Source organism: Fulmarus glacialis, unplaced genomic scaffold, assembly GCF_000690835.1.
Source record: "Fulmarus glacialis isolate BGI_N327 unplaced genomic scaffold, ASM69083v1 scaffold8132, whole genome shotgun sequence".
NCBI lineage: Eukaryota > Metazoa > Chordata > Aves > Procellariiformes > Procellariidae > Fulmarus > Fulmarus glacialis.
Window position 1 is genome coordinate 19173 of NW_009198451.1, and position 26575 is coordinate 45747.

Consider the following 26575-nt stretch of genomic DNA (forward strand, 5'->3'; position numbering starts at 1 on the left):
TCATGACTAAAAATCCTCTGTCTGCTTCTAGGGTGCGGGTATGGATGTTTCCGAGCACTGGAAAGCAGATGAGCTGCAGAAAGAATGGGATTTAAGCCCTTCTGAGCTTCTGGGTATTCTTGCTGTCACCAAGTGTCCTCCTCCAGTCTAACCTGGCATGGTAGTCCCTGTGCTAGATCAGATCCTTCCCTGGGATACGCTCCTCCAGTGTCCTTCTGGAGCCACATGCACTTGGCCAATCCCTTTTGTTAGGTGCAAAAAAACACACAGAAAACTTTTTTCCTGGAGAACTCTCTCCTGCTAAAAGACAGGTACATCTTCAGCTCCTTCAATGGGCTCACCAAGGTGGGATTCTACAAGAGAATAAGGACCTTTGAGCTGCATTTTACTCCATTTTGATAGGGACTATCTGTACCTCTAATAAAGGCTCCTATAAGCAGAGGATGGAAGTGATCTGGTGGTAACAACTGAACTGATTTTGCTGGATAGCAGAGCATTAAAATCAAAGTAAAAGCCAGGAAGGCTAAAGGACTTCCTATTTAGAGGCGACAATTCAAGACCATTCTCCTGCTTTGCAGAAGCAAAGGAAAGAAAAAAAATGCTCTAAGAGAGAGATATGGAGTTTTGTTGCCATTTTACCAGCTGATTTCTTTTTATGTAATTTATGTGGGAAAAAAACCCCAAACAACAAATCTTTGTCCTGCTACTGAATAATCCTTTTATAGGAAATAAGCTGAGACCTCAACATCAGCCTGATCATGAAAAAGTAGAGGCAGAGCACTTCATAATGATCCATGATAATGAAAACACCATAGACTCGTACTGGTGAATCTTTAACACCACAGGTGTCTACAGCCCTGCACTTTCTTACATGACCATAAGAAACAAGCATATCCTCAGTGATCACAGCTATGCTACAACATACAGCTATTGCTTGGTGCCAAACTAGGGAAACCTTTGTGTTCCTCGATTCCTTTGCAGGTGTAACTGAAAATCTCCCCAACAAATACAGTCCCTGCTTTAACAAAATTGCATGCATGCATCTCCCGCTCTCCCCCAGCAAAACCTGCAGTAAAAAGCCAGTGTGATGAAGCAAAAAGCATTTGGATATGGAAACATATTTTAGTTTCAAGCTTCCAAGAGGCCTTGTCATAAGCAAGGAAAAGAAAAGAGGTATTTGAAGAGGGAAAATGCATTGACAGTTATCTTCATATAGTCACATATAAAGGAGAGTCTAAACTATGGAGGCTGTATCTTGCACATGCACCTAATATGTTTATTGAAAGGTTTCTTAATCCGCTTCATGTTGTCTTCAGTGCAGCACCTCTTTCAAAGACATTTTGATCCCATTCCTTAATTCTCAGTGGAAAGGATACTGCTCTGAAGACTGGAACAATACATTTTTCAAAGATATTAGAGATACCAGTGAAAAATTAGAACACTTCGTAGTTCTTTGGGAAGGTTGAAGGTAGGGATTTCCTGCCTGTACCTTAGATGGGTCAAAAACGGCCTGAATCAAAATCACTGAATCTTAGACATTACAGCTCTATTGGCCTAGAAAGCTCACCTAACCCATCTCTCTGACACTAATTTGGGAGTGCAAACTGCTTGTTGCAGCTTAGGGCCTGGATTTATTGGGGAATCTCTGGTGTGGAACAGTTTTAACAACAGGGAGACTTCCTGTCTCTGTAACTAACACGTATAGTTTTATATTTCTGTTTCTCAAAGAATTATCTAATGGAAAAGCCAGCCAGTGGTGGAAAATATTTCCATTTTTGGAAATATCTCCATTTTTGTTATTGGTGATAGGCTGGGATTCCAATGAAACAACCTGCTGCTTCTGATGTTTTGGACACTGTTACCTGTATTAGAAGTTCCCTTGGAGCATCAGGCTGGCTCCTTTCCAACAACACAAAGTACATGAGACTAACAATAAGACCCTTGTTCAGATTTGTCTACGTCCTCACTCAAGCAAAGCTTCCTTGGCTTTGGTTGGGTTTTATCTATACACAGAAGTTAACAGTAACTGAGCGAGAAGTGAGCATGGATCCTTCTATTAATTTCTTGGGCTTGGGAAGAAAGAAATTAGGAGTTATTTAATTGTCAGGGAGACATATTTACATAAATTTATTATGCTGGGATGAAATTGGATACAGACTATACCGCATGAAGAATGAAGAATGCTTTGAAACATTTGCAACACAGAGCTATTGAGACAGACACTGTCCCAGTCCAGTCACCTGGGATTAAACTGCAGCCCAGTCCCATCTCTTAATTGCAGATTTTCTTCAGCCACCAGAAATGCTCTCTTTGGCTGAGCAAGGGGAATCAGGACAGCTGCTGGCTCTCCTCTAGTGACCAGGAAGACTTTCTAGAGATGCAGGATGCCCCTGGGGTGGAGAACTTGGCTCATCCCTCATTAAGCATCCTTCCACCTCTTTTTCTAAAGAGACACACACACAAACGGTTCCTGGTTTATGTGTGGGTGCGTATCTGCGCAGTGTGGCTCTAGCCAGAGACCTAAGTGAAAAAGGCAGAAGCTAGAGAGTCGCAGAGCTGAATATTTTTGAGGGTCTACAACACAAAGAGAGGCTACAACCACAGCTGACACCCCTTTCCCCATGCAGTTACCTGTGCTAGTGCTTTGTATCCAGTGGTTCCCTCAACTCTTCAGTAGGGACGATTAGCATCCTTTGGCCTCTTCAGCTGCACCTTCAGCCTCTTCATGCCAATCTGGAAGCCGTTCATAGCCTGGATAGCAGCTTGGGCACTGGCAGGATTGTCAAAACTCACAAAACCTGTCAAAACATGAGGCAAGGCAGGGGGCTTAATGAGCTGAAGGGGGCCAAGGCACGTACATGCAACGACCACTGAGAATGAACATGGGGAAGGGGGTGAGGGCGGAGGGAGGGAGGGAGTGAGCAGGTAGGAGGGTGGGCAGGTAGGCAGGAGAGTGAGGAGAGGATGGTTGCCAATGGGGGACGAAGGGTAGGAGGGGTTGTTACAGATCAGTGTCCCAGGACGCACTGCCTGGTCTGAGTGCCAGTTTGGACACAAGACTATGTGAAGCACAAATGCTGGTGCCACAGTACCAGCACACACAAGATTTGGGTCACCTTTGAGCTGGGTGTCAGCAGATGTGATGCATGGTCTCAAGGCACTCTGTCTTGCTCTTTTTCCTTCCATCATGACTGGGGTAAATCTCTAGACCCTCCTTCAGTCACCAACATAACCTTTCCTTTGCCTTCCAATATTCACGATGAAGGGAACCTGATGTATCTACTGCTACTTCCTTATTATGGCAATATAAGTAACATGTGAATTTAGTAAGTTCTCCATTATGGTATTAATTGGCATGAATAGTTTGATTGTTGGCCACTCAAGCAATATGATGAGCTTTTTTAACCGGCAATTACTGCAGACTTTATGTTGACTCTGCAACTGAGAAAGATGAACACTAGTGCTTTCCTAACACGGTTTCCATAAGTAGTTTCATACCTTGCCGGCAAATCATCCAATCAGCCATGGAGTGCATCCAGCAGTAGAAACACCTATAGTGACTGAATATTGTATCTACAGGCCACATAAAATGACATTCTTTGTCTCAATGGAAGACTTGCTCTCTGAGGATCAGAAGAGCCAAGATAGGTCAGAACCACACAGGATGCAATGCTTCTAAAGCATTCAGCTTTGGGGAGGGTTTTTGGTGTGGATTTTTTTTTTTCTTCTTTTTTTTTTTTTAATGTTACCTCCAGGAAAAGGCCTCATTTGCCCAGACTGTATGTGAGTTTAGCTGGAGTGACCATGGGTCTGAGATATTAGTGAGGCAGGGGGCTATCACATTGTATAAGAATTGCCTCTGCTACCTTTGCCAGAAATGTCCCTGTGTGCCAACAACATTTCTGGGTAAGACTAGCCTGGACCAGCCTGCATTCCAGACAAAGCCATCTGTTTTCCCACCCCTGCAAAGCTCTGGCAGCACAAATCAACCCTAGGAACCCAGTGTCTCTCAACAGACAGGCTGAAAATAAAGAGACAGTTTGAGAGCCCCTCAAAAAGCTAATGCTGAGCATTTTTTGCCAGGTATACACCTGCTCCTGACAACAGCACCAGGCACAGCTTACAGCCTTGGGCTGTACTGTGAATGCATTCAGCAGCACCTCCTCCCAGGTCTAGTTCCTCCTTGAAAGCAAGTCTCACAGACGACACAGGATGGCTTGCATTTGAAAAAAGGCACACATACACATGCACGTATATGCAAGCACAGCTTCCCACTCTTGTATTAAAGCTGTACTCCCTGGCTTTGGCTAATAACATAAGTTTATGAAAGGTCATAAAATCTGTGGTCTTAGCCTCAAAGAGAGACAACAGTTTTACTGAGTATGGCAGATGTGGTTTTAAGAGGAAGCCCATGGAATAAACAGGCATCCCTCTTCGTCCTCCCCTCTTGAAGCCAAGGCTCCAAGTAACTGGCTGTCCATGCAGTTTTCCTGCCAACCACCTAGATGAGGAGGTACCAACACTGCAGTTCTGAAGATGTGAGCAAAAGTGTTGCTCAAGCCTCACAGCAGTCATCAATCTCTAGACAGAAAACTGGAGAGTTATGGTGAGTAATGAGCTGGGCTATTATTCAATGGCAATGGATCTGCTTTTGCAATCACTGATTAGGCAGTAAGCACCTGGTAATGTTCCCAGTTTACATTTGACTAGTTGAATAATCTATCAGTCAACAAGGTCCTATGATTTGATCTCAGCAAAGGAACAAACTAAACACCTCCTGATTTCACCTGAGTTGCTGGAAGGTCCCTTGGAAATTATTTACTTGAGCTTCAACTTGAAATTTGCTGTCCAGCTACCTCACACCTTTGGATATAGGATGGAGTGAAAGCCAATTCTTTTCAAAATCGCCTCTGGATTGCTAATGCTCCTGTCCAAGACCCATCAGCTACATCTATAACAGCAAACTAAAACTGTGCCAGGGTAGTTCAGAGAAACTGGAACCCAATCATCTGTACCACTGAATTTTTAGGAAGGTCCTTGACATAGTTTTGGCTTGTGCCTAACTCCAAAGAATTCCTGGACAAAGTCTAAGTATTAACACAGAACAGAGGCTGTTTTCAGTAGTTAGCTTGGATGTGGCCGTGATATTCTGGAAAGTAAGAGAATTTAATAGTTTGGGTGTGGGCCATTCTGTGCCAGCTGGCCCCAGTGCTAGGGCAAAGTGCCAGGTATGTTTACTTCACTAATATATACACAGCTACCAACTATGAAAGCTGAGTTGGCTGCAGCTGGATAATTACTTATATTATGTCTTTAGAGAACCTAGCTTGCCTGTGAACTTTGATTTCTACCCTTGTAACCGATCCTGTTTCAATGCACCTCTTACGGACTAAACATGCACATCTAGAGCGTGTCTACACGTGCATCCATTTGTGAGCAAATCACCTTGGGATCCTAAAATAATCAGTGGAGGTCTAGCCAACATAGTCAGTGGAGTGTAGGACATGATTTCTCTCCTTTTTCAGGACACTCCTAGCTGTGCTCAAATGAAACAAGTCCCACTGGCTATGCAGCAGGCACCAGTGCAATGAAGGCAGGCACCTAGCTTAAATCGAGGTACCTCTGTTGTGGGATTTACCTGGTTCCAGAGTTGGGACTGACATCTCAAGGTAAGATGTTATTAACTGGCTAGTGCGTAGGTGAGTCACTCCCCAAGTGATGTTAATTGCTGACTCAAACTCCTAATGCATGCAAACCCCACCAGAATTGCTGCCAAGTATGATGGAAGTCTACTATTTGTCTACTTTTGCCAAGACTAGATCTTTAGTTGGGTGATAAACCCTGGTGCTGGGATGCTGATACAGTTGTACCTCTGCAAGAACCTTGCCTTTAGATAAGCTCACAAAGCTACCCTAGTTTTTATGATCGCTTTGCTTCTGAGATGGAATTCTAAGGCCATATCCTCATTCTGTGCAAAGCTGTAAATAATACAGCATTTTAACAAATGGGACTAATAAGAGAGATCAGAAGTGCATTTGCTCACTATATTTCATTTAGAGCAGATAATGAAACTGGGAGTTGTACTCTGATGCTATTGGTATTAGTCGCCCACAGATTTGGACCAGATTTGGATTGTTTATTTTTTTTCTCCTTAGTTGTCTTGATATCCACTGCTGTAATATAAAAATCTCCACTGGCTAGCTGCTGAGGGTGGAAGCGCTAGGGTTGGAAGGCTGGGGAAAGAGAAGGAGGAGGGCAAATGCCAATAATTGTGCATTTTTGTTGTGAGCACATGCTAGGGACAGAGCAGCTAATTCCTCTAGCTTCATTTGACTGTTTTAGTTTCAGGGGGCTTGATACGCTCAGAAGTTGTTGGTGCATTCGGCTCTCCCTCTTCCTGTTATTTATGTGGAGTTGTATTTCGTATTGTTGAAGGTATTTGGATGGACTCCAAAAAGAAGAAAAGCTATGGCTTATCCTGAGAGTTGAGATATCACAGTGATAAGGGATAGGCAGATAGACAGAGAGGCTGTGCCAACAGTATCATATTCCTTTCTCTTTTCAGGTCAAATACCTACTGGTAGATTATATGACTTTTTTGTTGTTGTTGTTAGGTGCACTGTTGGCAGTTAACCATCTTTGTTACTCCATGTCAATGTCAGCAGCATTAATGGTGCTATGCCAGATTTAAATATGTATGACTAGGAACAGAATGTGTGTACTGGAAAAATAGCTTAAATACTTGCTTTCTGAATGGCTTTGATGTTTGAGCCCACGAGTATAGGGCTCAAAGCATGATGATAGTACTACAGTTGATCAAGAAGCTATCCATGTTTTGAACACCACCCCTAGATTGTCACCTACACTCTTGAAGGACAAAAGAGAAAGGGAGAGGTTAAAAAGCTTGAAGCTGTTTCTGTGCATCAGTTAATTAATAATCAGAGAAATATATGTTCTGGTCTGAAGATGGTTGGTAGGAGGACAGGATTTAGTGATAAATCTATTTTATGGGAGGGATGTTGGGTTTTTTTTTTCTGTTTTTTTTTTTTTTTTCCCCCAGGGATTATGTAAAAAGGCTCTTCTAATAAATGATTTATCAAAGCAGCAAAGAATGAAGAAATCTGCTAGGACTGCAGCTCAGGGCATCTAATCTTCCTGATTCTGCACAGCATCTTCCAGGAAGGTACTGATGTTGAAGTCCATGACTTCTCCTGGCCTGCTCTTTTCCTGCATGACTGTGTAAATGATTAGTGGCGTAGCATCTTGCAGGGTGCTTTGGTTTCTCCCTATTTCTTCCACAGGAAGTCTTGGTAGTGGGACATGCTGAGGGACCTTCATGCCCTTCTCATGATGCCAGCATGATCACCAGTGGCTTTATGTAACTGATATTACTCAAGGGTTGTTTTTCTATTTTAATCAGCTGAGATGATAAAGAAGGGAATTAGCAATCTATCTCAGAGTGCATTTGAAGACTGTTTTGCAACTGTAAACTTTTCATTCACAGTGAGTGGTGTCTCTGCATGGCCATAAATTAATTTGTGCACTAAGTGCAGTCCTGAATGAGCAGATCGTTAGGTTCCCATGGATCCCTAATTGGTCTTTCTGAGTTTTCTGTTTCTCTTTGCATGCTGCAAGGAGAATTAGCGGTTAATGTGCAAAACAGCCTTTTGATGATCTGCTACCAGGTTGGAATAACACGTTGCCTCCCTTCAGCAGAAGCTTTCCTCTGGATGGAGCCCAGTGCTTGGTAACTACACTGAGCATCCCCTAAATCAGAAGTCAAGACCACGGTGAATGACAGGCTTTTGATCCAGACTCCTGAACCGGGGGCAGATGGTCTTACAGCAGGTCCACTCAGGTAACTAGGCTGGTCTCAGGCAATGGAAAGGAAAAGAGGAACCTCAAAGAAGCAAATATTTAACTTGTCTTAAAACTAAGAGGAATTATTTGATCTATGTTCCAGATGCTTGCTGCACAAAACTACCATCTCAGAGATGCACTTTGCAAGAGATTGCAACAAAAACAAATAGACATTGGTGCTTATTAGCTTCTTTAGGCCAGAGATACATTTTTCTGGTTCTGGCTGTCAATGTATTTGTCTGCCTGCCATGAGGGGTCTTTCTTGGCACTTCTTGTTCCTCCAGTTATGAAAGTCACTAGCTAAGGAGAGGATCTCATCCTTCTGAACTTTTCCCTCTTGTCATTCAACCCACGATCATCTCACTAGAGGGAAATGAGAATAACAGAAGAGCAAGGATCTGCCTCTCAGCCTGTGGAAGGCAAATTCCAGTGAAAGAGAAGAAACGTTGTGCACGTGGGCTGTATATTAGTACAGGAGAAGTCCATGCCCCTTGCTTCCCTTGCATCCAAAGTGCTGCTACCCAGGACACAAGTGGGGGCCTTGGCCAGACTAAGATGGAAGAAGCTGCAGAAAACACTGGCCATTGGTTAGCGTAGAGGCCCCGCTCCTTTCCTTCCCCCAAGCATTTGAGTTATTAATTAAGGAATTCTTTATTAATATAATTGGTTATTAATATAACTGTCCCCTTAGTGTATGGCTTCCTTGCTTTTGTTACTAACCAGGAAGGGTGAGATCTAGGAACATCAGGGAGGCATTTTCTGCTAGGAAGACAACGATAAGGCACTCAAATCACAGGAGACTTCTCTTCTGGGGGAAGGGTGCTGGGGAGGAGCTCCCGCCCTTCTCCCCCCACCTGGACCTGACCACCTACCCCTCAGCACTTCCCTGCTACTTCAGTCCATTTCATTTCTAAGATTGTTTAGTTTCTCTTTCTCCATGTTTATCAGTCTTATCAGAGAATGGAGGTTTTCCTCTAATTGCCTTGCAAGGTCTTTACCTTGCTATGTTCTTTACACGATGTACTAGCTGCTGTCTTGCAATTTTTTAGTGCTATAAAGAATTTCAGAATACAATCTGTATGTAAGTAGCTCTGTAATATATATGTGCATGGAAGGTATTGCATTGTAAGGTGATTTATGGGCACAGGAATACTCAATAAAGGAATACCTCTGCAGATCAAGGGCACAGCACTTTAGCTTTTTTCCAGTGTCTAATAGGGTTTGATGACTTTTTGGAATATTTAACCTTCCACTGATGTTTAATCATGTCCAAGTGAGATCTGTCTATCCAGTTATCCATACCATCCATCCATCCATCCACCCATTTTTTTAATGTATGAACAGTCAGAAACTGACGACTATGCTAAACAACTACTATTAAATATTTCACATCTGTGGGATGAGATAATTGGAACCTCAGAATATTCGAAGAATTGGCTCAGAAATTTGCTGAACCATTAATGTTCATTTTAGAAATTTATGGAATATTAGAAAACCTTCAAAATATTCCAGAAAAAAACTCCTATTATTAATTCTTAAGGATGTAAGCTAGATGACCTGGTAAACTTAGTTAATCTTTTATAAGCTTAAGTAAAATAATGAAAATTTTGATATGAGATGATATGGCAAAGAATTGAAAGGTGTGCAATTAATACCAGTCATGGTTTTATGGAAAATAGCATCTATCAAATGAACCTGATTGCATGAAATTGCAAGTTTGGTTAACAAAGTAAGTTTTAATAGAGTATACTTAAACTTTTCTAAAGTATTTGAGAGAGCCCTTCTTTATAGAAAATGAAAGCAGTCCATATCAAACTTCTTAAAAATTGGTTAATAGATAGACCACCAAAAAAATTGTAAATTGTGACTTACAATATTGAGGAGTTTCTAGTAGGCTCCTTCAAGAGTGTGCTGAATGCTCTGTGATATTCAGTTTCTCTAACATTACCTGGAAGACATCTAAAGTAATTACTGGTAAAATCTGCCAATCATACAAAAATGGTGAAGTGGTAAATAATGACAGAAGTAAGACACGTTGACCTGGGTCACTGCGTAGATTGGACTCAGTTAAAGAGTGCTCATTTTAATCCAACCAAATGCCAAATTAAGTATCCACAAGAAAATGCAAGTGGGTCACTCATAAAAAGGGGAAATCTTAAGCAGAAAACAGTGCTTCTAAGAAGAACGTGGGTGTCATGATAACAGCCAAATACATGAGCTCTCAGGGTTATGTTGAAATACTCAAAGTCTCAAGACTTAGTACAGTCTTGGGATGAAGCCAGTCTCTGGGGAATATCCTCTACAAGTAGTAAGGTGATGTTACCTCTGAGTACGGCTCATGAAAGATCCCTACTGGAATTCTTCATTTAGTTCTGGTGATTCCTCTACAAAAAATATGTTTTAAGAATTATTCAGGACTACAAGAATAATTCTAGGTCTGAAAAAGTAATGAGAGTTGCCACAGTTTATCGAAGAGAAGGTTAAACTATCTTCTGACCATAGGCTATAAATAATTTCTAATAGAACATGTTTTTTTTCATATAGAAAAAAAAAGAACTTGATGATTTCTTCTGGATGGAAGCAGACGTTTGACAAATTTAAAATGGAAATAAGACACTGAGTCTGCATTTTTTAAATAGTGAAGGTAATTAACTATTTTGGAACATCTTGTTTAGCAATAGGGGTGGAGCACCTATCACATGAAATCTTGATTAAGAGATTTTCTAAAAGGATGCTATGACTCAAGCAGAAGGTTTGAACCTGTCACAGGAGCTGAGGTATCTGGCATATGTTATTTCAAAGTTCAGTCCAAAGGATCAGAATGGTTTCTTCTGATACTGCATATCTGTCTGTCTGTCTGTCTATTGTTCATTTCACATTTCAGATATTTAGAAAATCAGTTCTTGCCTACTGATCTGGCATGGACTGTGGTAACAGTCATGATAGAGGTGACAACTGATGTAAATGCCTTATAATAGATGGCCCCAAAGTGTGGGCTGCGGACCACTGAGACAGCTGACTGGTACTCGTTCTTCATCTTGCTTCCAGCTGAGAGAAACTGAACAGATGGGAAGGGGAGATTAAATGAAGAGTGAAAGTAGATGGCATGATTAACTTTCTCTAAAGGTCAGAACACCCAGTGCAGAAGGTAGCTTGAAATACACACGCATCTTCCTTATGTCGCCTTCCTGCCTTCCCATGCATGAAACTACTTCTGTACATTGAGGCAGCGTGAGCTGGAATGTACAGAGAAGTGGTCCCTGTTACTGCACATTGTCAGTTGGATGCTCTTCAGATAGTGCCTCAAAGAAGCAGTATCTCCTCCGAGGATGGTGGAGGGCTGTAGAGGCTGACCCTGAATATGGTGGTTCAAATTGTAGGACTTTTCTTCCTATGAGTCTTCTATTTCATAATCTGTTTGGGTTCTTTTTAATACAGAAATTACTGTCATGACTTACATGCTCATTGAAAGCACAAGGTTAAGATTCAAGATTAGACTGGAATTTGGACAGTTTAAATTATTTCATGGTCAGATCTAGGTTTTTGACATACATCTGGAACCAGAGCACCTGGTCAGGACGAGTTTTTTCTAAAAGTAGAAAAAGAAGTAAAAATCTGATACAGAAAATCACAAGAGATTTCTCACCCTAAGAATGGAGCTAACACTAAAAATTTCCCTTTTTCCTGTAAACAGAGCTTGTCTAAAGGATGAGCGACTATTTGTCTGATGCTGTTGCCTGTGATTCTACCCATTCTGCTAAGTAGGAGTTGAAGTCATCCAACAATGGATGGAAGAAGTGAAGGATTCAGGCTTCAGCCATTCTTTGGAGACCCCATGAATGAAATATTGGACCAGTACATATACATCTCTGCTGTGAACAAGAAGCATTGTTGTTCTTCTAAAAGAAGCATAACGTTCCAACCCAGATGATGATGATGATGTTCCTCACAAGGAGCAAACTAGCCAGTGAGGAGCTGCTCATAGATAAGTGAATGGTATTTGGTCTTTTTTTGAATGATGATTAGAACTGAAGCAATTTCCTAAATGCTTTCAGAAATGAAAGGAACGCTTCTTGACTTGCTTTCTAAGCCTTCCTTGTAAATGTTTGATGTCATGATGTGTCAATATAAGGTTCATAGGGAAAGTACAAGGTTGAAAAAAGCAGATGAACTTTTGAGGAGACAAGTTCTTCTGACAGTGTAAAGCCAGAAGCAAAGAAGGAGCTTAGTGTAGGTTTTACACAAGTTATGAGTGGGATCTAAATATGTGCTCAGTTAAGGATGCATTGAGCCTGTTGCTGAATCAAGATGAAGGCTATTTTTACATTTGTTTTGTTGGAGTTGTACAATATAAACAAGATGAAAATAACTACTGAAGCTCCCACCAGCCGTGTCACAAACCATTTCTTATCTTAATTTCTTTGCTCCCAGGTTCTCTCTTGGATCCCACTCAATTTGTGGGTTCTTGATGAAGAAACCGTGTATGAAAGTAGCCATGCAGCTACTGAAATCACCAGTTGTTCTTCTTGGTCTATAAGAGAGAACCATCATAAAAGGTGACCTTCTTTTTGGTAATATTTCATAATAGGGAAGTAAATTCCTTCCTGGGCTAATCAAGGAAAAAAAAAACAAACCCAAGCCAGGAAAACCAATCAGGAAGGTGCACTGTGAATTGTACTAGTGACTAGTGACTATTTTTTGTCAGTTCTCTGATGTCTCAGCGAGTCTCTGAAATAGATCCATTCTTGGGGTAGCAATGTACAGAATCTCCCCACCTTGCTCCTGCTGATCATTACTTAGATGGACAACTAACCATCTCTCCCCTTTGTGTTGTTGCACACCTGATACCTCATTATGGGTAGGTTGGGGCAACCCAATGGATATAGAAAGACTTGAAGCTTCTCTTGTGGGACAGTCTGGAAGTTTCTGTTCAGAAGCCAGAAGTAGTGATGAATAGTTTTTGGCCATGCTTTTCAAACCAATACTTTACTTTCTATGGAGGCCACTGTGAAAACCAGCTAACAAAACGAAAAGTGAAATCAACAGGAAATCAACTGCTCATATGCAGTGAGTCATTGGGAAAGAAAAAGAAGAAAGAAAATCCTTTCATATCTAGACCAGAAGGTTGTGAACTTGCGCTTAACTACGCTGGGTACCAAGAGGAGAAAGGAAAGAGTTATACAAGTACATTTTAAGCTGAAATATAACATACCATTCCAGATCCAACCAGCTGTTACATCTGTGGTCCTTTCAGTGTCAATGTAAGAACTCTGTGTTTTCAACTACCCACAATAGACAGGGAGATGATCAGCTGGCTTCTTTTGTCATCAACATCAATGGGAATGAAACACCTTCATATTATAGTGTAGCTGCTGATAAATTCCCCCAGGACTGCCAGCAGAACATTCACCATTAATGGTCTTCAGAAGAGTATCCTGAATCCTGGAGATCTCTGTAAAGGGCCTTCTGCAGTCCCTCAGAAGAGTTACATTCAGTCTGTGAGATTTGAATCACATCATAGATTGCCTAAAGCCTGATCTAATTCTGGCTTCTGGGGCTCCTGCCTGATGACCCATCTGAACTCTTGATCCACCCTTGTGTGGGAGATGGGAAAATATGCTCGTGTTTTAATTAATGAAATAAGGAGAGTAGAAATATTGCTGGAAAACACATTTATGAGAATGCCTGTGATTAGAAAAACTGAAGACCTGAGAAAAGCAGGATGGTTATTGATAATTTGGACAGGGATCTTAGTTTGGAGGGGTGGGGTAAAAATATGAGTCACCCCTAAAAATGTGGCTCTTGCAGATTCCTAAAATCAAGAAGCAAAAATTCTTCCTTCATAAGCATTTTTAGAAACCCGATAACACAGTAATCCTTCTGGACCCTGTTCAGCCATGTCAGGAGATGCACAATGAGCAGGGTAAATACATTACAGTTTCTGGAAACCCCTCTAAAGAAGGATTGTAAAGGGTAATTAGGGGCCTATCTTTAGAACAATCATATAATTTCACCTTTAAATGGTCAGAACACAATCAGATTTGTAGGTCACGTTGCCAAAAAGGGAGAAAAACTGTTGCCTGTGAAGTAGCCAAAGATAGCAGCTGCTCCTAGGTGTTAGATGCACCTCCTCCCTTTTATGACAATAAAAATGCCTGGCTAAATATCAAGGGGACTGAAGGTCAGCTGGTGAAGGGGGCATGGTCCCACTGTCCTTAGGTTTTCCATGGGTTACATCACTGAGGATCTCATTAGATATGTGCCCTGGGCTGCAAGGAAGACCAACAGCATCCTGAGCTCTATTAACAAAATCACAGCCAGTCAATTAGAGAAGTGATTACTGATAGGGAGTAATATCATAAGTTTCAAATTAATGCCTTCTCTACTCAGCACATATTAGACCACACCTGGACATCTATTTTTGGGCACTTCCTCCCCCCAGCATAGGAAAGACAGTGACAAAGTGGAGTGAGTTCAGCATATGGCCATCAAGATAGACAAGGGCTGGAGCACTTGCCCTGTGAGAGCAAGAAGACGTAGATAGTCTCTTTAGAGTGGTGCATGGTGGGAGAATGAGAGACAAGGGGCATAATTAAAACAAGAGAGTTCCAGACTGGTTATAAGGAAAAGCTTTTTCACCGTGAAGGTCAGCAAACATTGGAGCAGGTTGCCCAGATTCAAACCACTTGTTCAGTGGTGTTCATTGTTTTTAATAATTTGCAGACATATTTGCTATTGCAGAAATATATATATATAAAATACATATATCATGTACATACCCATACATATGTGATATATTACAGATCAAGACTAGGGAGGGTGGAGGTGAGGTTGAATTTGGTTGGGGATTTGAGATAGATGAAACCAGAACTGGTTAAGAAAGGTATACCTATTTTTATGGGGATCTGCAAATTGTTACCCTGATGACAACCTTTGAAGATGTCAATATATACTATTTGAAGATGTTAATCTCATCTGGGGATTTTTTAATTTTTTGGTTTGCTTACTTGAAAAGGGAAGATATCACATGCACCAATACATTAAAACAATGAAAAGGTTGCAAAATGAAGCACTCGAGTTAGAAATGCAAGAAATGATGTTCCCTATAAAATTTTAATTCTGTATTGTTTTGTATATGCATTAAGGCATTGCTTCTAACCACACATTTCTGTATTTTTCTTTTTCATGGCATCCTTGTTTTAATTACTACACAGAATGGATAACATAACAGGGTGAGGGAAATGGCAATGTATCAGACTCATTATTGCAAGTGTTGGAATGCAGACGGTAAATAAGCCAGGGAAAGGATGGTTTCGTAGTTGTACAACCGAATGCTGCCTTGGAGAACTGGAATTGATCCCTATTTCTGCCGTGACATCCCAGTTATGCTGGGTAAATCATATATCACAAAATTCCTTAGTAAGATCTCCTAGGCTACTTTTTTACTAGTAAATAAAATAGGGCAGGCTCTGAGTGCAACCGGCACACCAAGTGCAACTGGCACATCATGACTTGTATCTACATGACTAAATTCTTTTACCCCTCAAAAATGGGTGGCCTTGTCTGTGCTGCTGTCTAGGGACAGTCCCTGGCCCTTGTCGCCGCTGAGCCATGCCCAAGCAACGTCCAGCCGTGAGTTAATTGTCGTGGCCCAGCAAAAGCCAATGGTATACAAACATTAAAAAGATATGGATAGTTATGGCACAGTGTTTGAGCTGATATGCAAGGCCTCTTTAGTTTGCCAGTGTAGATGGAGCTTTATTATGTGTTCCTCTTTTCTTGGGGCTCAGTGCATGACCTGAGATTTCACTGGCAGAAAGGCTGTTGCCTGTACCTGCACCCGAAGCAAACATAAACATAGCATGCCCTGCATTGTGCTAAATACTTTGAGAAAACAAGCAAACAGACTGATCAGGCTCATGACATCTCAGATTAGGCATCCAAGATTACTAAATAGTTTTGAATATCTTTCTATGCCTCATCGTCCCCTTGGTGAAATGAGGACACCATGAGCACTGTGAAAATGCTGTTTCTTAGCTCTGTGAACCTCTCAAATGCTCTGCTGGGAAAGGCCTTAGGAAAACAGATGAGGAAATAATAATAAATTCATATTCATAGCAGGGTTTGAATATTGTGCAGGAAGGAAGGCCTGAGGCCAAGCACAGAGCTGTGAGGATCTATTGAACAGCTGCTCAGTAACTAGCTAGCTGACAGACTTCAAAATGCTGAAGAGCAGTCCTGTGCAGTGAATGAGTCAGGATAGATGGATATAAAGAAGTTGAAGATAGATGTATGGGGGGATGGATGGATTGTTGGATGGATTGATAGAGACCCCTCCATTCTACAGCTCGAATTCGCCTTGTATGAGAGAGATCTTGGGAAAACAAAAACAAAGACAGATGTAATGGGTGGCCAAAATGCTGTGGTGGGTCTGCAATCTCACAAGAGTAGGATATGGTACGTCTGTGCTCTGCAGATCCATCACCTTGAGTTCAGAAATGGGCCTGCCCATTGGAGGGGTCATTATTTCTGACTGCTGAACAGAAACTTCTGGACTGAATGAAAGTAGCACTAGAGACCCTCTTCTGGCATTTCTACACCTGGGGGTGTTCACATTTGAAACAGTAATATCCTTGGAGCACATGTAGGACCAGTTGTATACGATTCGAGTTCATCTACTCTATCTAACGTCAAAGGGTTTTTAGAGGAGGTGGCAGTAGATAGCACGGTGTGCAGGCACGTGAGAGCCCAGTCAGGTTCTTTTCCTGGGTCCCAATGCTGATGGATTGATTTGAAGCCCAGAGCATTAAGTTTTTAATCTCCTTAAGAACTCTTTTTGGTTTTTTTCTCTTTTCTTTCTTCTGGCATTAACTCTTAACATCGGTCATTGCTATTAGTCACATAAATGGCCGTTCCCCCTTTGAAGGTCATTAAATGAGTAGCCACAAAGACCCTGCAGTAATGAGTTCCTCCATCGAATTACACTACGAGTAAAAACATTTAAAACGATTGTATAAGTGTGCATGTGAGTAGGTAGGTACAAACATATCCATAACTTTTAAACATATTCTGGATGTACTATGTCTATCACTTGTGTGGAGAGATGGGTAGAATGGTGAAAGACACATGGACAGACAGATAAATAGAAGATAGATTCTGCTAACATATTCCTGTCTAATAAATTGTTAAGCTACAAAAGAAAGCAGAAGTCCTTGCGTACAATGTATAGATTTTCTTTAATGTGAGTTATTGGGAAAAGACAGAGCTGTCCCTTTAACTGGAGAGCTGCAAACAGCTGTTCCTTATGCATACATGCTTGCTTGGTCTGAAAGTTTTGGTAAGTCAGTGCATAACTGACAGTTAGATTTATCTCCCCAATAAGCAATCAACATTATAATAAAGGAAAAATGCTTTCAGTGCACCTTTGAGAGTGCATCAGAAATTAATCTAAACATCAAATTAATTATAGTTTGTAAATGAATAGTGGCTCACAGCCTTAATACTTCTCCCACTCCTCCTCCTTCCCCTAAAGCCTCCCCCAACCAACTGCAATGGCTGGAGGTGCTGTGCAGTGAGTTTGATGAACAGCTCCTTCTCTTTCTTACCCACACAACTCTTTCCTTATCAGCTGGAGAAGAGTCCCATCCTTACTCTGCGGACCTGAAGTCTCAGAGCCTGGCTGCTTTGGAGTATAACAGAGAGCAGCTAGCAAATAATAAACTTTTGTGCCTCCTTCCCCTTTCCTCTGGGAGCTGTAAGCACCCTTCTAACAGTGTCCTCCTCCCCCTGGCTTACTTTTCAACTAAGCTAGACAACCTCATGAATCTGTCCTTGGTTGTCTGTCTGTGCCAGGTCCTTCAGAGTGGAGAGGACCACAACAGACTAGTGCTGGTCTGAACTGAAACATCCCAGGGGTCAGGCACTCAAAATTAGTGGCTTCTTCCATTACTCTCTGGACTTTGGTCTGTAGCCCGTAGCGATATAGGAATGACAATCTGATATTGTCCAGGGACCTGAAAAAAAAGGTACTGCCACTAGATCATGCGAAGTAAAGGACATGGCTTAATTCCATGGGCTACAGGGAGAAAGGCTTGGTAGAGATTTTTATTGGGAAATTAGAAATCAGGTTAAAAGTAAAAAGAAAAAAAAATCAAATTTAATCATAGTACTGGTAACAGCAGCAAGCAGAGCTCCAGCTCTGTCCCAAGTGTTTTCTAATAATGCCTCTATCTGGTGAGAATCTTCCTATTTGCCAAAGGAAGAATCAGAAAAGAAATCCCAAAAAACTTTGAGCTGATAAATAACTGTCCTCATCCATGGATCCTAAAGCCCTGTGCAAATGAGTCAGTGTCCTGCTACAAGAGGGGGAACCCAAGGCACACAGCCAGGTTGACTCATGATCACCCAGATGGGTCAGGAACGCAGGACTGGAATTTCTTATCCTTACACCACCTTACTCCTGGACCTGCTCATTTCCCTGGATGAACTTGAGGAGAGCTGCTTTTTTTTCATTAAATGAGAAACCGCCAGATTTGGCAGGGCATGTTGGAGGCACATTGTGAGCAGGTGCTGAGCAATATTTTTCTGATGTACCTCAGGGTCTTTTGTTCCACTCCTATGTCTTATGGAGTGCTGCCAATGCACTTTAGACCTGATCTGCAATGCCCCTGGTCCCAGGGCCCTGCATAGCTTTGTCGATGTCCTAGTCTCTTGATGTTTCTTTCTTCTTTCTGTTTCAGCTTCCAGGTTGAAACCGGACCGTCACGACCTGCCTGCTGCCTTTCATCTCCCACTCCACCTTTCTGCCACCACACTGCAGTCTTGAACAGCCACAGTATGTTTTTCATAACGTGATACAAGCTTTACCCAACCCTCAGCCCTTCTCCTGAGCTTCACCCCCTCCTGTGTCTAGTCCTCATTCTTCACTGCCTTTCTCACCTTTAATCTCTCTCTTTTGGCTCCCCTGTTTCTTTTCATAAGCTAGGAGCCAGAAGAAGTTTAGTAGGGAATAGAAATATCTAACAGTGAAAGTAATTAACTACTATGACCCTCATCAAGTGGTGTTATCTTCTCTCTTTCGGCAACTTCAGAGAAAACTGGGTGTTTTTCCGAATGGAGTGGCCCGCTAGCAATTTTTGAGTGGACTCCCTGCAGGAATCTGGAATGAAACTCAATGTCCAAGTTGTACCAAGGGTCAGAGAAGATGTTTCCTTTAGGCCATATAAATCCATGGTTCTAAAAAGCCCTCACAGTTTGTAGTCAAAGCTAGAATGCTCCTTGCTGTGTTTAATGTGGGACATTTCAAAAAGGGGTGGGACATCCCTACTGCTAGTGTGAAAGTCCATCTGGAATGCATAAAAAAGGAGAAAAACATCCAGCAGTAGTTGTGGTTGCTCACACCTGGGGTGTCAGACCACGTCAAGCTGAGTGGAGGGAAACCATGATGTCTCTGTGGGCACAGGAGAAGTTCTTCACAGCATCCTGGAGTCATTGTCCCATGGGGAGAAACTGAAGCTGCCACACCAGTGGGTATGGGGAACAAGCACGTGCCAAGGGGACACATGTTGGGGACAAAGGGGAGGCATGGAGCAGAACTGGCCTGACAGTGTCTGCTGCTCGATGGCTTGCAAAGAGCCGGCAGATCAGGTGCTCACCGATCTCGGAAAGAGGTGACTGGAGGAATGAATTTCCAAGTGCACCAGTAAAGCAATTCCTCCAGCTTTAATTTATCTACATCTTATTTGACATCTTGGGGTAATCATTTGGCCTCTGCAGCTCTATCCATGTCCTCGTTTTTCTAATTTCTGTCATGTCTTCCTAATTAATATTGCCCAAACCTATCCTTTTCTCTCTCTTCTCTGTTAAAACATTTTCCTAGAACTTGTCTGTCTCTGTATTTCACTAGTTTAAAATCTTCAAATGCCTTCTTAAAATGTGTCTTGTGCAACAACAGTGAGCGCTCCTGAAATTAGGACTGTATTGTAGCGTCACCCTGCGACAGAGGTAGAGTTAACCATGTGTGGGCAGAATGAAGAATGTCTTTTCTCAAGTTGACTACTTGCCTTAGGAGCCTTAATAGTGTCATTTTTCTGGAGTTTTCTTTTTGCCTTGTACACAACTCGGACACATTTAAATTATCTGTGTAACTGAGAGGGGAATTATCACCAGAACTATTACAACCAGTACATAGATATATTGCATGTCCTCTGACATTTAGGATACCTACACACAGAAGAACTTACACACATGCGATGGGGAGGTGAGAGACCCAGTGCAGTCTTTGCCTTGCACAGAGACAAGATATAGCTCCAGGGTCCTGCAGAAGTTGATGTTCAGGCTGTGACACGCTGTGCTTATGTACAAGACATCCCAGATCAGCCTGCTGTGAGAATGGGAGTCACTGTCTTCGACAAGTATCTGATTAAGTGTAATTTTTCCCCGAGTGAGACGATGATCCCTGCTGCAGCCCTGCCATTTCACTGGGAATGGACAGCATGGCCCAGTGAGGAGAAACATGCTGACTGTAAAAGAAGTGCATGGGAAGAGACTACAGGTATCAGCTGGGCACTGAGTGAAGGACTAATGAGAGAGGAGAGAGAAGGACAGGACGGTGAAGACTGGTGAAGGTGAAATCAGTAAGTTTGAATACAAGAAGGTGGACAAGGCAGCACCTGAGGAGAAACCCAAGGAGATCCTGATTTAGTCGGTGTGATGGAGGCTCAGGCCATGGGGATAGGTAGGATGTTGGTGAGTGGGAGGGAGAAGTGTGGTCTGCACTTCTGGACATATTACAGCTGTATAAGGATAGTGGGAAAAATAAAAGCCAGAGGTTTGAAAAAATGTAAGAGAAAAGAAAGGATTGAGTCTAGGGTATGTGCAGCGGAAGGAAAGTCTAAGGCAAAGAAGCCTCCCAATTTAAATGAATTTTAAAAGTGAGAAGTCAGAGTTGTTTCTCAGGCAGTCTTACACACTCTAGCAAGCAGTCCTGCTGTGGAAAACAATAGACATATTTTGAGCACTTTAACATTTTATACATGAGACTGATGTTTGCTGTACCATGCATTCCTTGCTGCTCCTTGTCAGCCAGGAGGCAGTGGCCTCTGAATTGGGAAAGTTGAAGGCTTCATGACCACAGTGTGGTTTCTTTGGCGTGTGCAGGTGCTAAAGGTTCTCTACAGGGTCGTGGACTCCAGAAACCGGGAGCAAGGCTTGTGGCTCATCTTGCTTTCTTCCTAACACTCCTGCCAGTAGTGACCAAAGGAGATGCTTTTCTGCTGTAAACGCAGGGGATAATTTAGAGTCAAACAGAAAGGAATAAAAGTCCTATTTTGAGATGCTGCTCTACTGACTCACTCACTTTGGGCTAGCTGCTTACAGGTATTTCAACAGTGAGACAAGAGCAGCAAATGAAGTATTTTCTGTTCCCATGGAAAAAAATGTGGTGACATTTTTCTCCATAGAATTTTTTAAGTTTGTCTAAAGCAGGACTTCTTGACAATTTCTCGACAACCTGAGGCTAGACTCTGTTACAGCAATTTACTTGGGATCTGCATAGCAGATACATTTTAAAAGGTCATATAATGGTGGAATAACTTTCTGGGGCCAGACAGAATTGTCCCCCCAGGCTACCAGTTGGAGAGCTCTAGCTGGGTTAAAAAAAAGCGAAACAGAATGCAAATGCTATGGTTTTACATGTTGAGTTTTGGGAAATATTTAAGCAGAAAAGGAAAGAGTTTTCTTACTTTTAAAGTTAACAAAATTCCTTTTTTTCCTTTAGGAAAAAGTAATTTTGTTTTTTTTTTAAAATTGACTTTCTGAACAAAAAATGATAATGAGCACCAGCTTCAGTGGACTTAGTAAAATAAATGAAAGGCCTGATTTTCTGTAATACCCTCCACATTTTTACATTGCTCTGAAGTTGAAGGTCAGCAGGATGGGCGGTTTTGAAGAGGAGTGTGACATACTTGTGATAATTAGCTACCTGTACTTCTGCTATTTCTATCCTTCTGGAGGTGGTGCACATGGCAGCATAGTCAACATGTTTGTCTGTGACCAACAGTCACAGCAGGCACTCAGCTTTATGGAAAAGTAAGTTAAAGCCAGAGAAAACTGAGGCTTGACACCTGGGACCCAAAACTGACTGGACTTGGATATTTGTGTCTCAGAAGCTAATATAAGGTGACTAAGATCCACTAGCAATCTCTAATTCCTGCTTTTGCTTGCCTGTGCGCTTGAGTCTACACATGCAGAGGACACCATCCTGCTTTCAGGCTGGAATACCCCACCATCATTTTTGGATGTTACTTTGTCAAACAAGCTGATGTTTAGGTTCTTCCAGTAAGACTCAATGTTAAGAAAAATTTCTGCTAAGATCCCTCAATTTCTGCTCAGCTGTCAGCAATGACCTCACAGTACCTTGGAAGCAGCAATAAAGCCAGCCCCACAACCCTGCCCCACAAGCTAGGTATGTGTTGCTGTCCTCCTTAAGCCTTGTAGCCAGAGAGCCTTTGAGCTAAGAGGAGATAAGGTGAATACCTGTCCAGAAGATACTTTCCCTTACTGGACTTGACTCCTGCCTCATTTCTCCATTTACCTTTGGTTCTTCCCACTTGTCAATATGTGGAGAACCAGGCTAAGTAGTTCCCTAAATATTTGTGATAGGAATGGCAATTTCATTGCCAAAGGTCCATTTCTAACCCATGGGTATCCAAGGAGCATTAGTTTTCAGTGTCACCTAGAGCTGTGCTCATCTGTTCATCTTGTTACTAGGTTTTATATGGTTAAAGCTCTAAAAAGCAGGTGGGCTCCGGGGAGAATGGGACTAATTCATAATTTCTCATTTGAATTTCCCAACTGCCTCTTCACACCAAACTCTTTGTCCTTTATTCCTCTAGAGCTTCAGAGTGCAGCAACCCAATGACTACTGGTGAAGGGGAATGCTGTGTCCTCTCACATCAGGGGGCAGGACTCCTTCAATCAAGGCGGAAAATAGCCTGTTCAGGACCTCTGTGAATGGGCAGGAGGAACTGTGCATAGAAAAGGGGCATGAAACTCTTGGAAGTACTGTCTGACATGCACCATAGCTAGCAAGGAATGAGTTTTAGGAGGTGGGCTGTCCAGGAGGGGAAAGGGGAAGGCAGCATGGAAGGGAAGCATAGTGTGGAGACTGAGAGTGGCTTTAAAATCAAATGAAACTCCAATAAGTCTTAGCTCTGGAAGTTTGCCTGAGAGACAGAGTCCAGATCAGCTGCAAGTAATGGAAAAAAAAAGTAATAGTTTGTCCCATTGCACTTCTCAGGGAAGGTCTGCAAAGAGCACAGGATGGCAGAGAACCAGAAATTGCACATCCCAGTGGTGGGCACATGGATGGGGGAGATCCCCTGTCCACTGGGTGGGATGGGGTCAAATGTGGCAGGGTTCCCCATGCTGCCACACTGCCAGAAGGGACCCTTCACAGCAACACCTTTGCAAACAGTGGGATCCCACTGAGACACCATGCACACATCACCACATGGCTGTTGGCTGGCTGAGCCCTCCCGTTGTGGGTGCAGCTCAGGGTGTCCTTAGCTGGTGACCGACAGGCAGCTGAGGCTGTGCTCTTTCCATGCTCCAGCTGGTGGGGTTGAGCCAGCAGCAAGGCCAGAGCTGTGTGAGCACGGTGCAGCTTTCAATCCGGCCTCTTAGCATGACCTGTCAGCTGAGGCACAGGGTTAGCTTGGTCTCTCTGTATCTGCTTCGGTGCTGGCTCGGGTCCAGTGGGCTCAGAGCACAGCTGCCTGTGGTCCACCAAGCAGCCATCCCTCCAGAAGACAGGGCTTACAGCTGATGTTCAGCCCTTGTCCCTTTGCAGTCTAATGCATCACAGCTGCTGGAAAGCTGTCCCCACAGCTCTGTCTTCCCTTCAACCCCATGACCTGTTTTTCCTTTTCCTTAGGTACAGAAATTCCCCTTCTGTCACATGCTCCTGCTGCTGACCCCGTCGGCATTTCACCTACCCCCCAACCCCCTCCACTTTGGTCCAGGTGCTTTAGTCTTTTCTGTACCCTCCCCACCTCCCCTTCCAAGGGGGGATATTTTCCACCCCACCACCAGCAGCCGCAGCACCCTGCTGCTGGTGAGATACCAAACCTTCACCTCTAAGCAGCGCACACAACTCTGAGCATGAGACAATTAGGAGAGAAAGAGGGAAGGGGGAAAGTATCGACAGGAGTAAATTGAGAGAAATCATAAAGCTTAAGCAGAAAGAAAGCAGTTTGAAAGGTAAAGTATTCAGAGAAAGCCCTTTCCTGGATGAATCTAATTGTTTTGTTATCTTTACCCACCAAAGCATTTACTTTGGTTTGTCGCCCGATCCACAAACACTTTCGAGGAGATGACATTACCGAAAGGCAGGAACATCTGCATCAGCTCAGCATCCCCAAACTCCTGGGGCAGATGGTAGATAAACAGGTTACAGCCCTCTGGTCCTATCAAGAGAAAAAGAAGACCCATGAATGGAGAGAAATAGGATATGAAAAAGCACATGGTGAAGATTTACTTTGGCATCCCCTCTGACTGGTGAGGGGTCACCTCTAGGAAGCAGTCTGTAGACTCTCAGAGGAACGGGCAAAGCAGAAGGTCAAGAACTCAGAAAGTCACCTAGAGGCTATGCTAACTTCATTAACCTTCCCAGGATAAAATCTAGAGACAAAGGAATGCAGCAGCACATGTGGCCATGGAAAGACAGAAAGGAGGAATTAGAACAAAAAGAATGAAAGAATGTGGTTCATAGTTTTTCTTTGCTCCTCATAATCTCATTTAATCTGTAGAGTTTCGGGTGACCCACACTAACCCTTGCCTCTTCTCAGTGTCTGCATGCAGAAGTTTCATTATCCTTCTTGTATCTGTGTGAGGATGGTGATAACAAGTAGAAAGATATGCACAAACCCACAGGCTGATTTTGTTTTGTAGAATTTTACATTCAACCCCTCAGCTCGACTCAGCCTGAAGACTCCCCCAGATTTAGACAGTTTGGCCATGTCCCCCGTTCTAGAGGGTTCTGCAAGAAAGATGATGGGTGGATTTAAATCCAAATTACTAGACAAGAGGAATTGCCTTTTTTGCCTCTGTGCTGTAACATATACTCTTACAGACTTACAGAGGGTGCTTGGAAAAATATCCAGAGAGGAGTCTTTAGTTGGAATAAGCAGTTTTGTTGAAGTAGAGACCCTCAGGAAATGTTCTGTTGAAATTGTATTTTGGGACAGAAGAGGGAGAATCTGCCCCTGGTCAAATAGCCTAGAATGAAACTTTTCAATGTGACTTTTATTTTTAAGCATGCTGTACTTGAGCAAAAGTCAAAAGGGAACAGGTGTGTCCAAGTGGTTTTGTTGAAAAAATTAAACATTTAAACCCCTTGCAATGTTCGCTAGCAGAAAACTGTAGAGTTTGAGGAGGCAGGGATTGTTTTTTTCATGGTCTTATTTCCAAAGGTACTTCCAGCTGCTGCCCAGCTCTACACTGACCTCGACAGGTAACTCCAGCTCTGCTTTGCTCAGGGGGGTCAAAATGAAGGGGATACAGTGTGTGCTCCTTGCCGTGAGGGTAAGAGGACAGAGGGAAGGAGGGTTTCCTCCTTCCCCCCAGCCCATGTGCCTACAGCCCTGTGACCTGACTCAGCCAACTTTCCCCCATTTATGTCTGGGACACAGTGTGGGGAAGGAAAGGGTTTTTTAATACTCTCGTTTTCTTCATCAGGGCATTAATTATGGTGTCATAACACAGCAAATTACAACTTTGCCTTTCCTGTTAGGGAGAGGAGTTTGCCTAGATGCTCCCACCTTTTATTAGCCATTACTCATCCCCCCGGCTGGCAGGAGAAGTACGGCGAAGTCAAGATTCTGACAGATGCCCATTTAAAGCTCATTAAAATTCCTGGGCCTCAGCGTGATTGAAGTCACAGGCTCTCCACATTTCCTTTTGGATTAATGGAAAATGAAGCCCTAATGAATATTTGCTAAGCACAATTTTCCCCACTAATTTGCTAAAAGGACTGTCAGAAGGAACAGCTGATCCTTTGCATCTCGTGCATTTCCTAGAGGTCATGAGGATGGTAACAGGGTTTCTTCCAAATGGGAGGGATAGTGGTACGGTGGGATAATTAACTAATTAGACACCTGGTCATCTGCTTAGCTAAATTACTTTTGAACCTTAGTGGCCCACAATCAGGCTCCCCTATTTCATGCCAAGCTTTTCCATCTTCCCCCCACCTCCCGTCTGCCTCTTCCTTAGTCTCCTCACTGAGCAACTATCTCTTCTCCAGTCCTTGCTGCAGTCCATTTCCACACAATGTGGAGTTATTGGCACGATAAACTAGATATGAAAAAGTCTGAAAGTGTTAAACAAACACCGACCCCCTTAGGTGTCTGTTAGAATTGAGAAAATTCTGCCCAGGAGAAGACCATGGTCCAGAATAGCAGGGAAAAATTCATTCCTTCATCTGAACGTGCCCCAAAGCAGTTCTGCTGTGGGATTTGAGATCCACATTATAATAGAATGGGTAAAATCTTGGCTTTGTTGCAATTAGTGGCAAAATTCCCACTGACATCACCAGAGCCAGCAGTTTGCTGTAAAACTGGCAAATTCTTTCAAAAATGCCAGCTGCATTTCCTGGGGTCTTGGATGTGTTATGCGTAAGTAGGGATTCTGCCTGCGTGTGCTGAGAAACACCTACTAA

At 42.7% G+C, this 26575-nt stretch overlaps 1 protein-coding gene across 1 annotated transcript in view; it reads right to left on the reverse strand.

Annotated features, from left to right (window-relative positions):
* Positions 1–2670: 2670 nt before the first annotated feature.
* The window catches only part of LOC104073212 (CUGBP Elav-like family member 4), an 80365-nt gene continuing 56460 nt past the window's right edge, over positions 2671–26575 (reverse strand). Inside the window, exons 8-9 of the mRNA XM_009572907.1 lie at positions 24183–24326; positions 2671–2798 (exon numbers count right to left, since the gene is read on the reverse strand). Of these exons, the coding sequence (XP_009571202.1) occupies positions 2671–2798; positions 24183–24326 (272 nt within the window). The remainder of the gene's footprint in view (positions 2799–24182; positions 24327–26575) is intronic.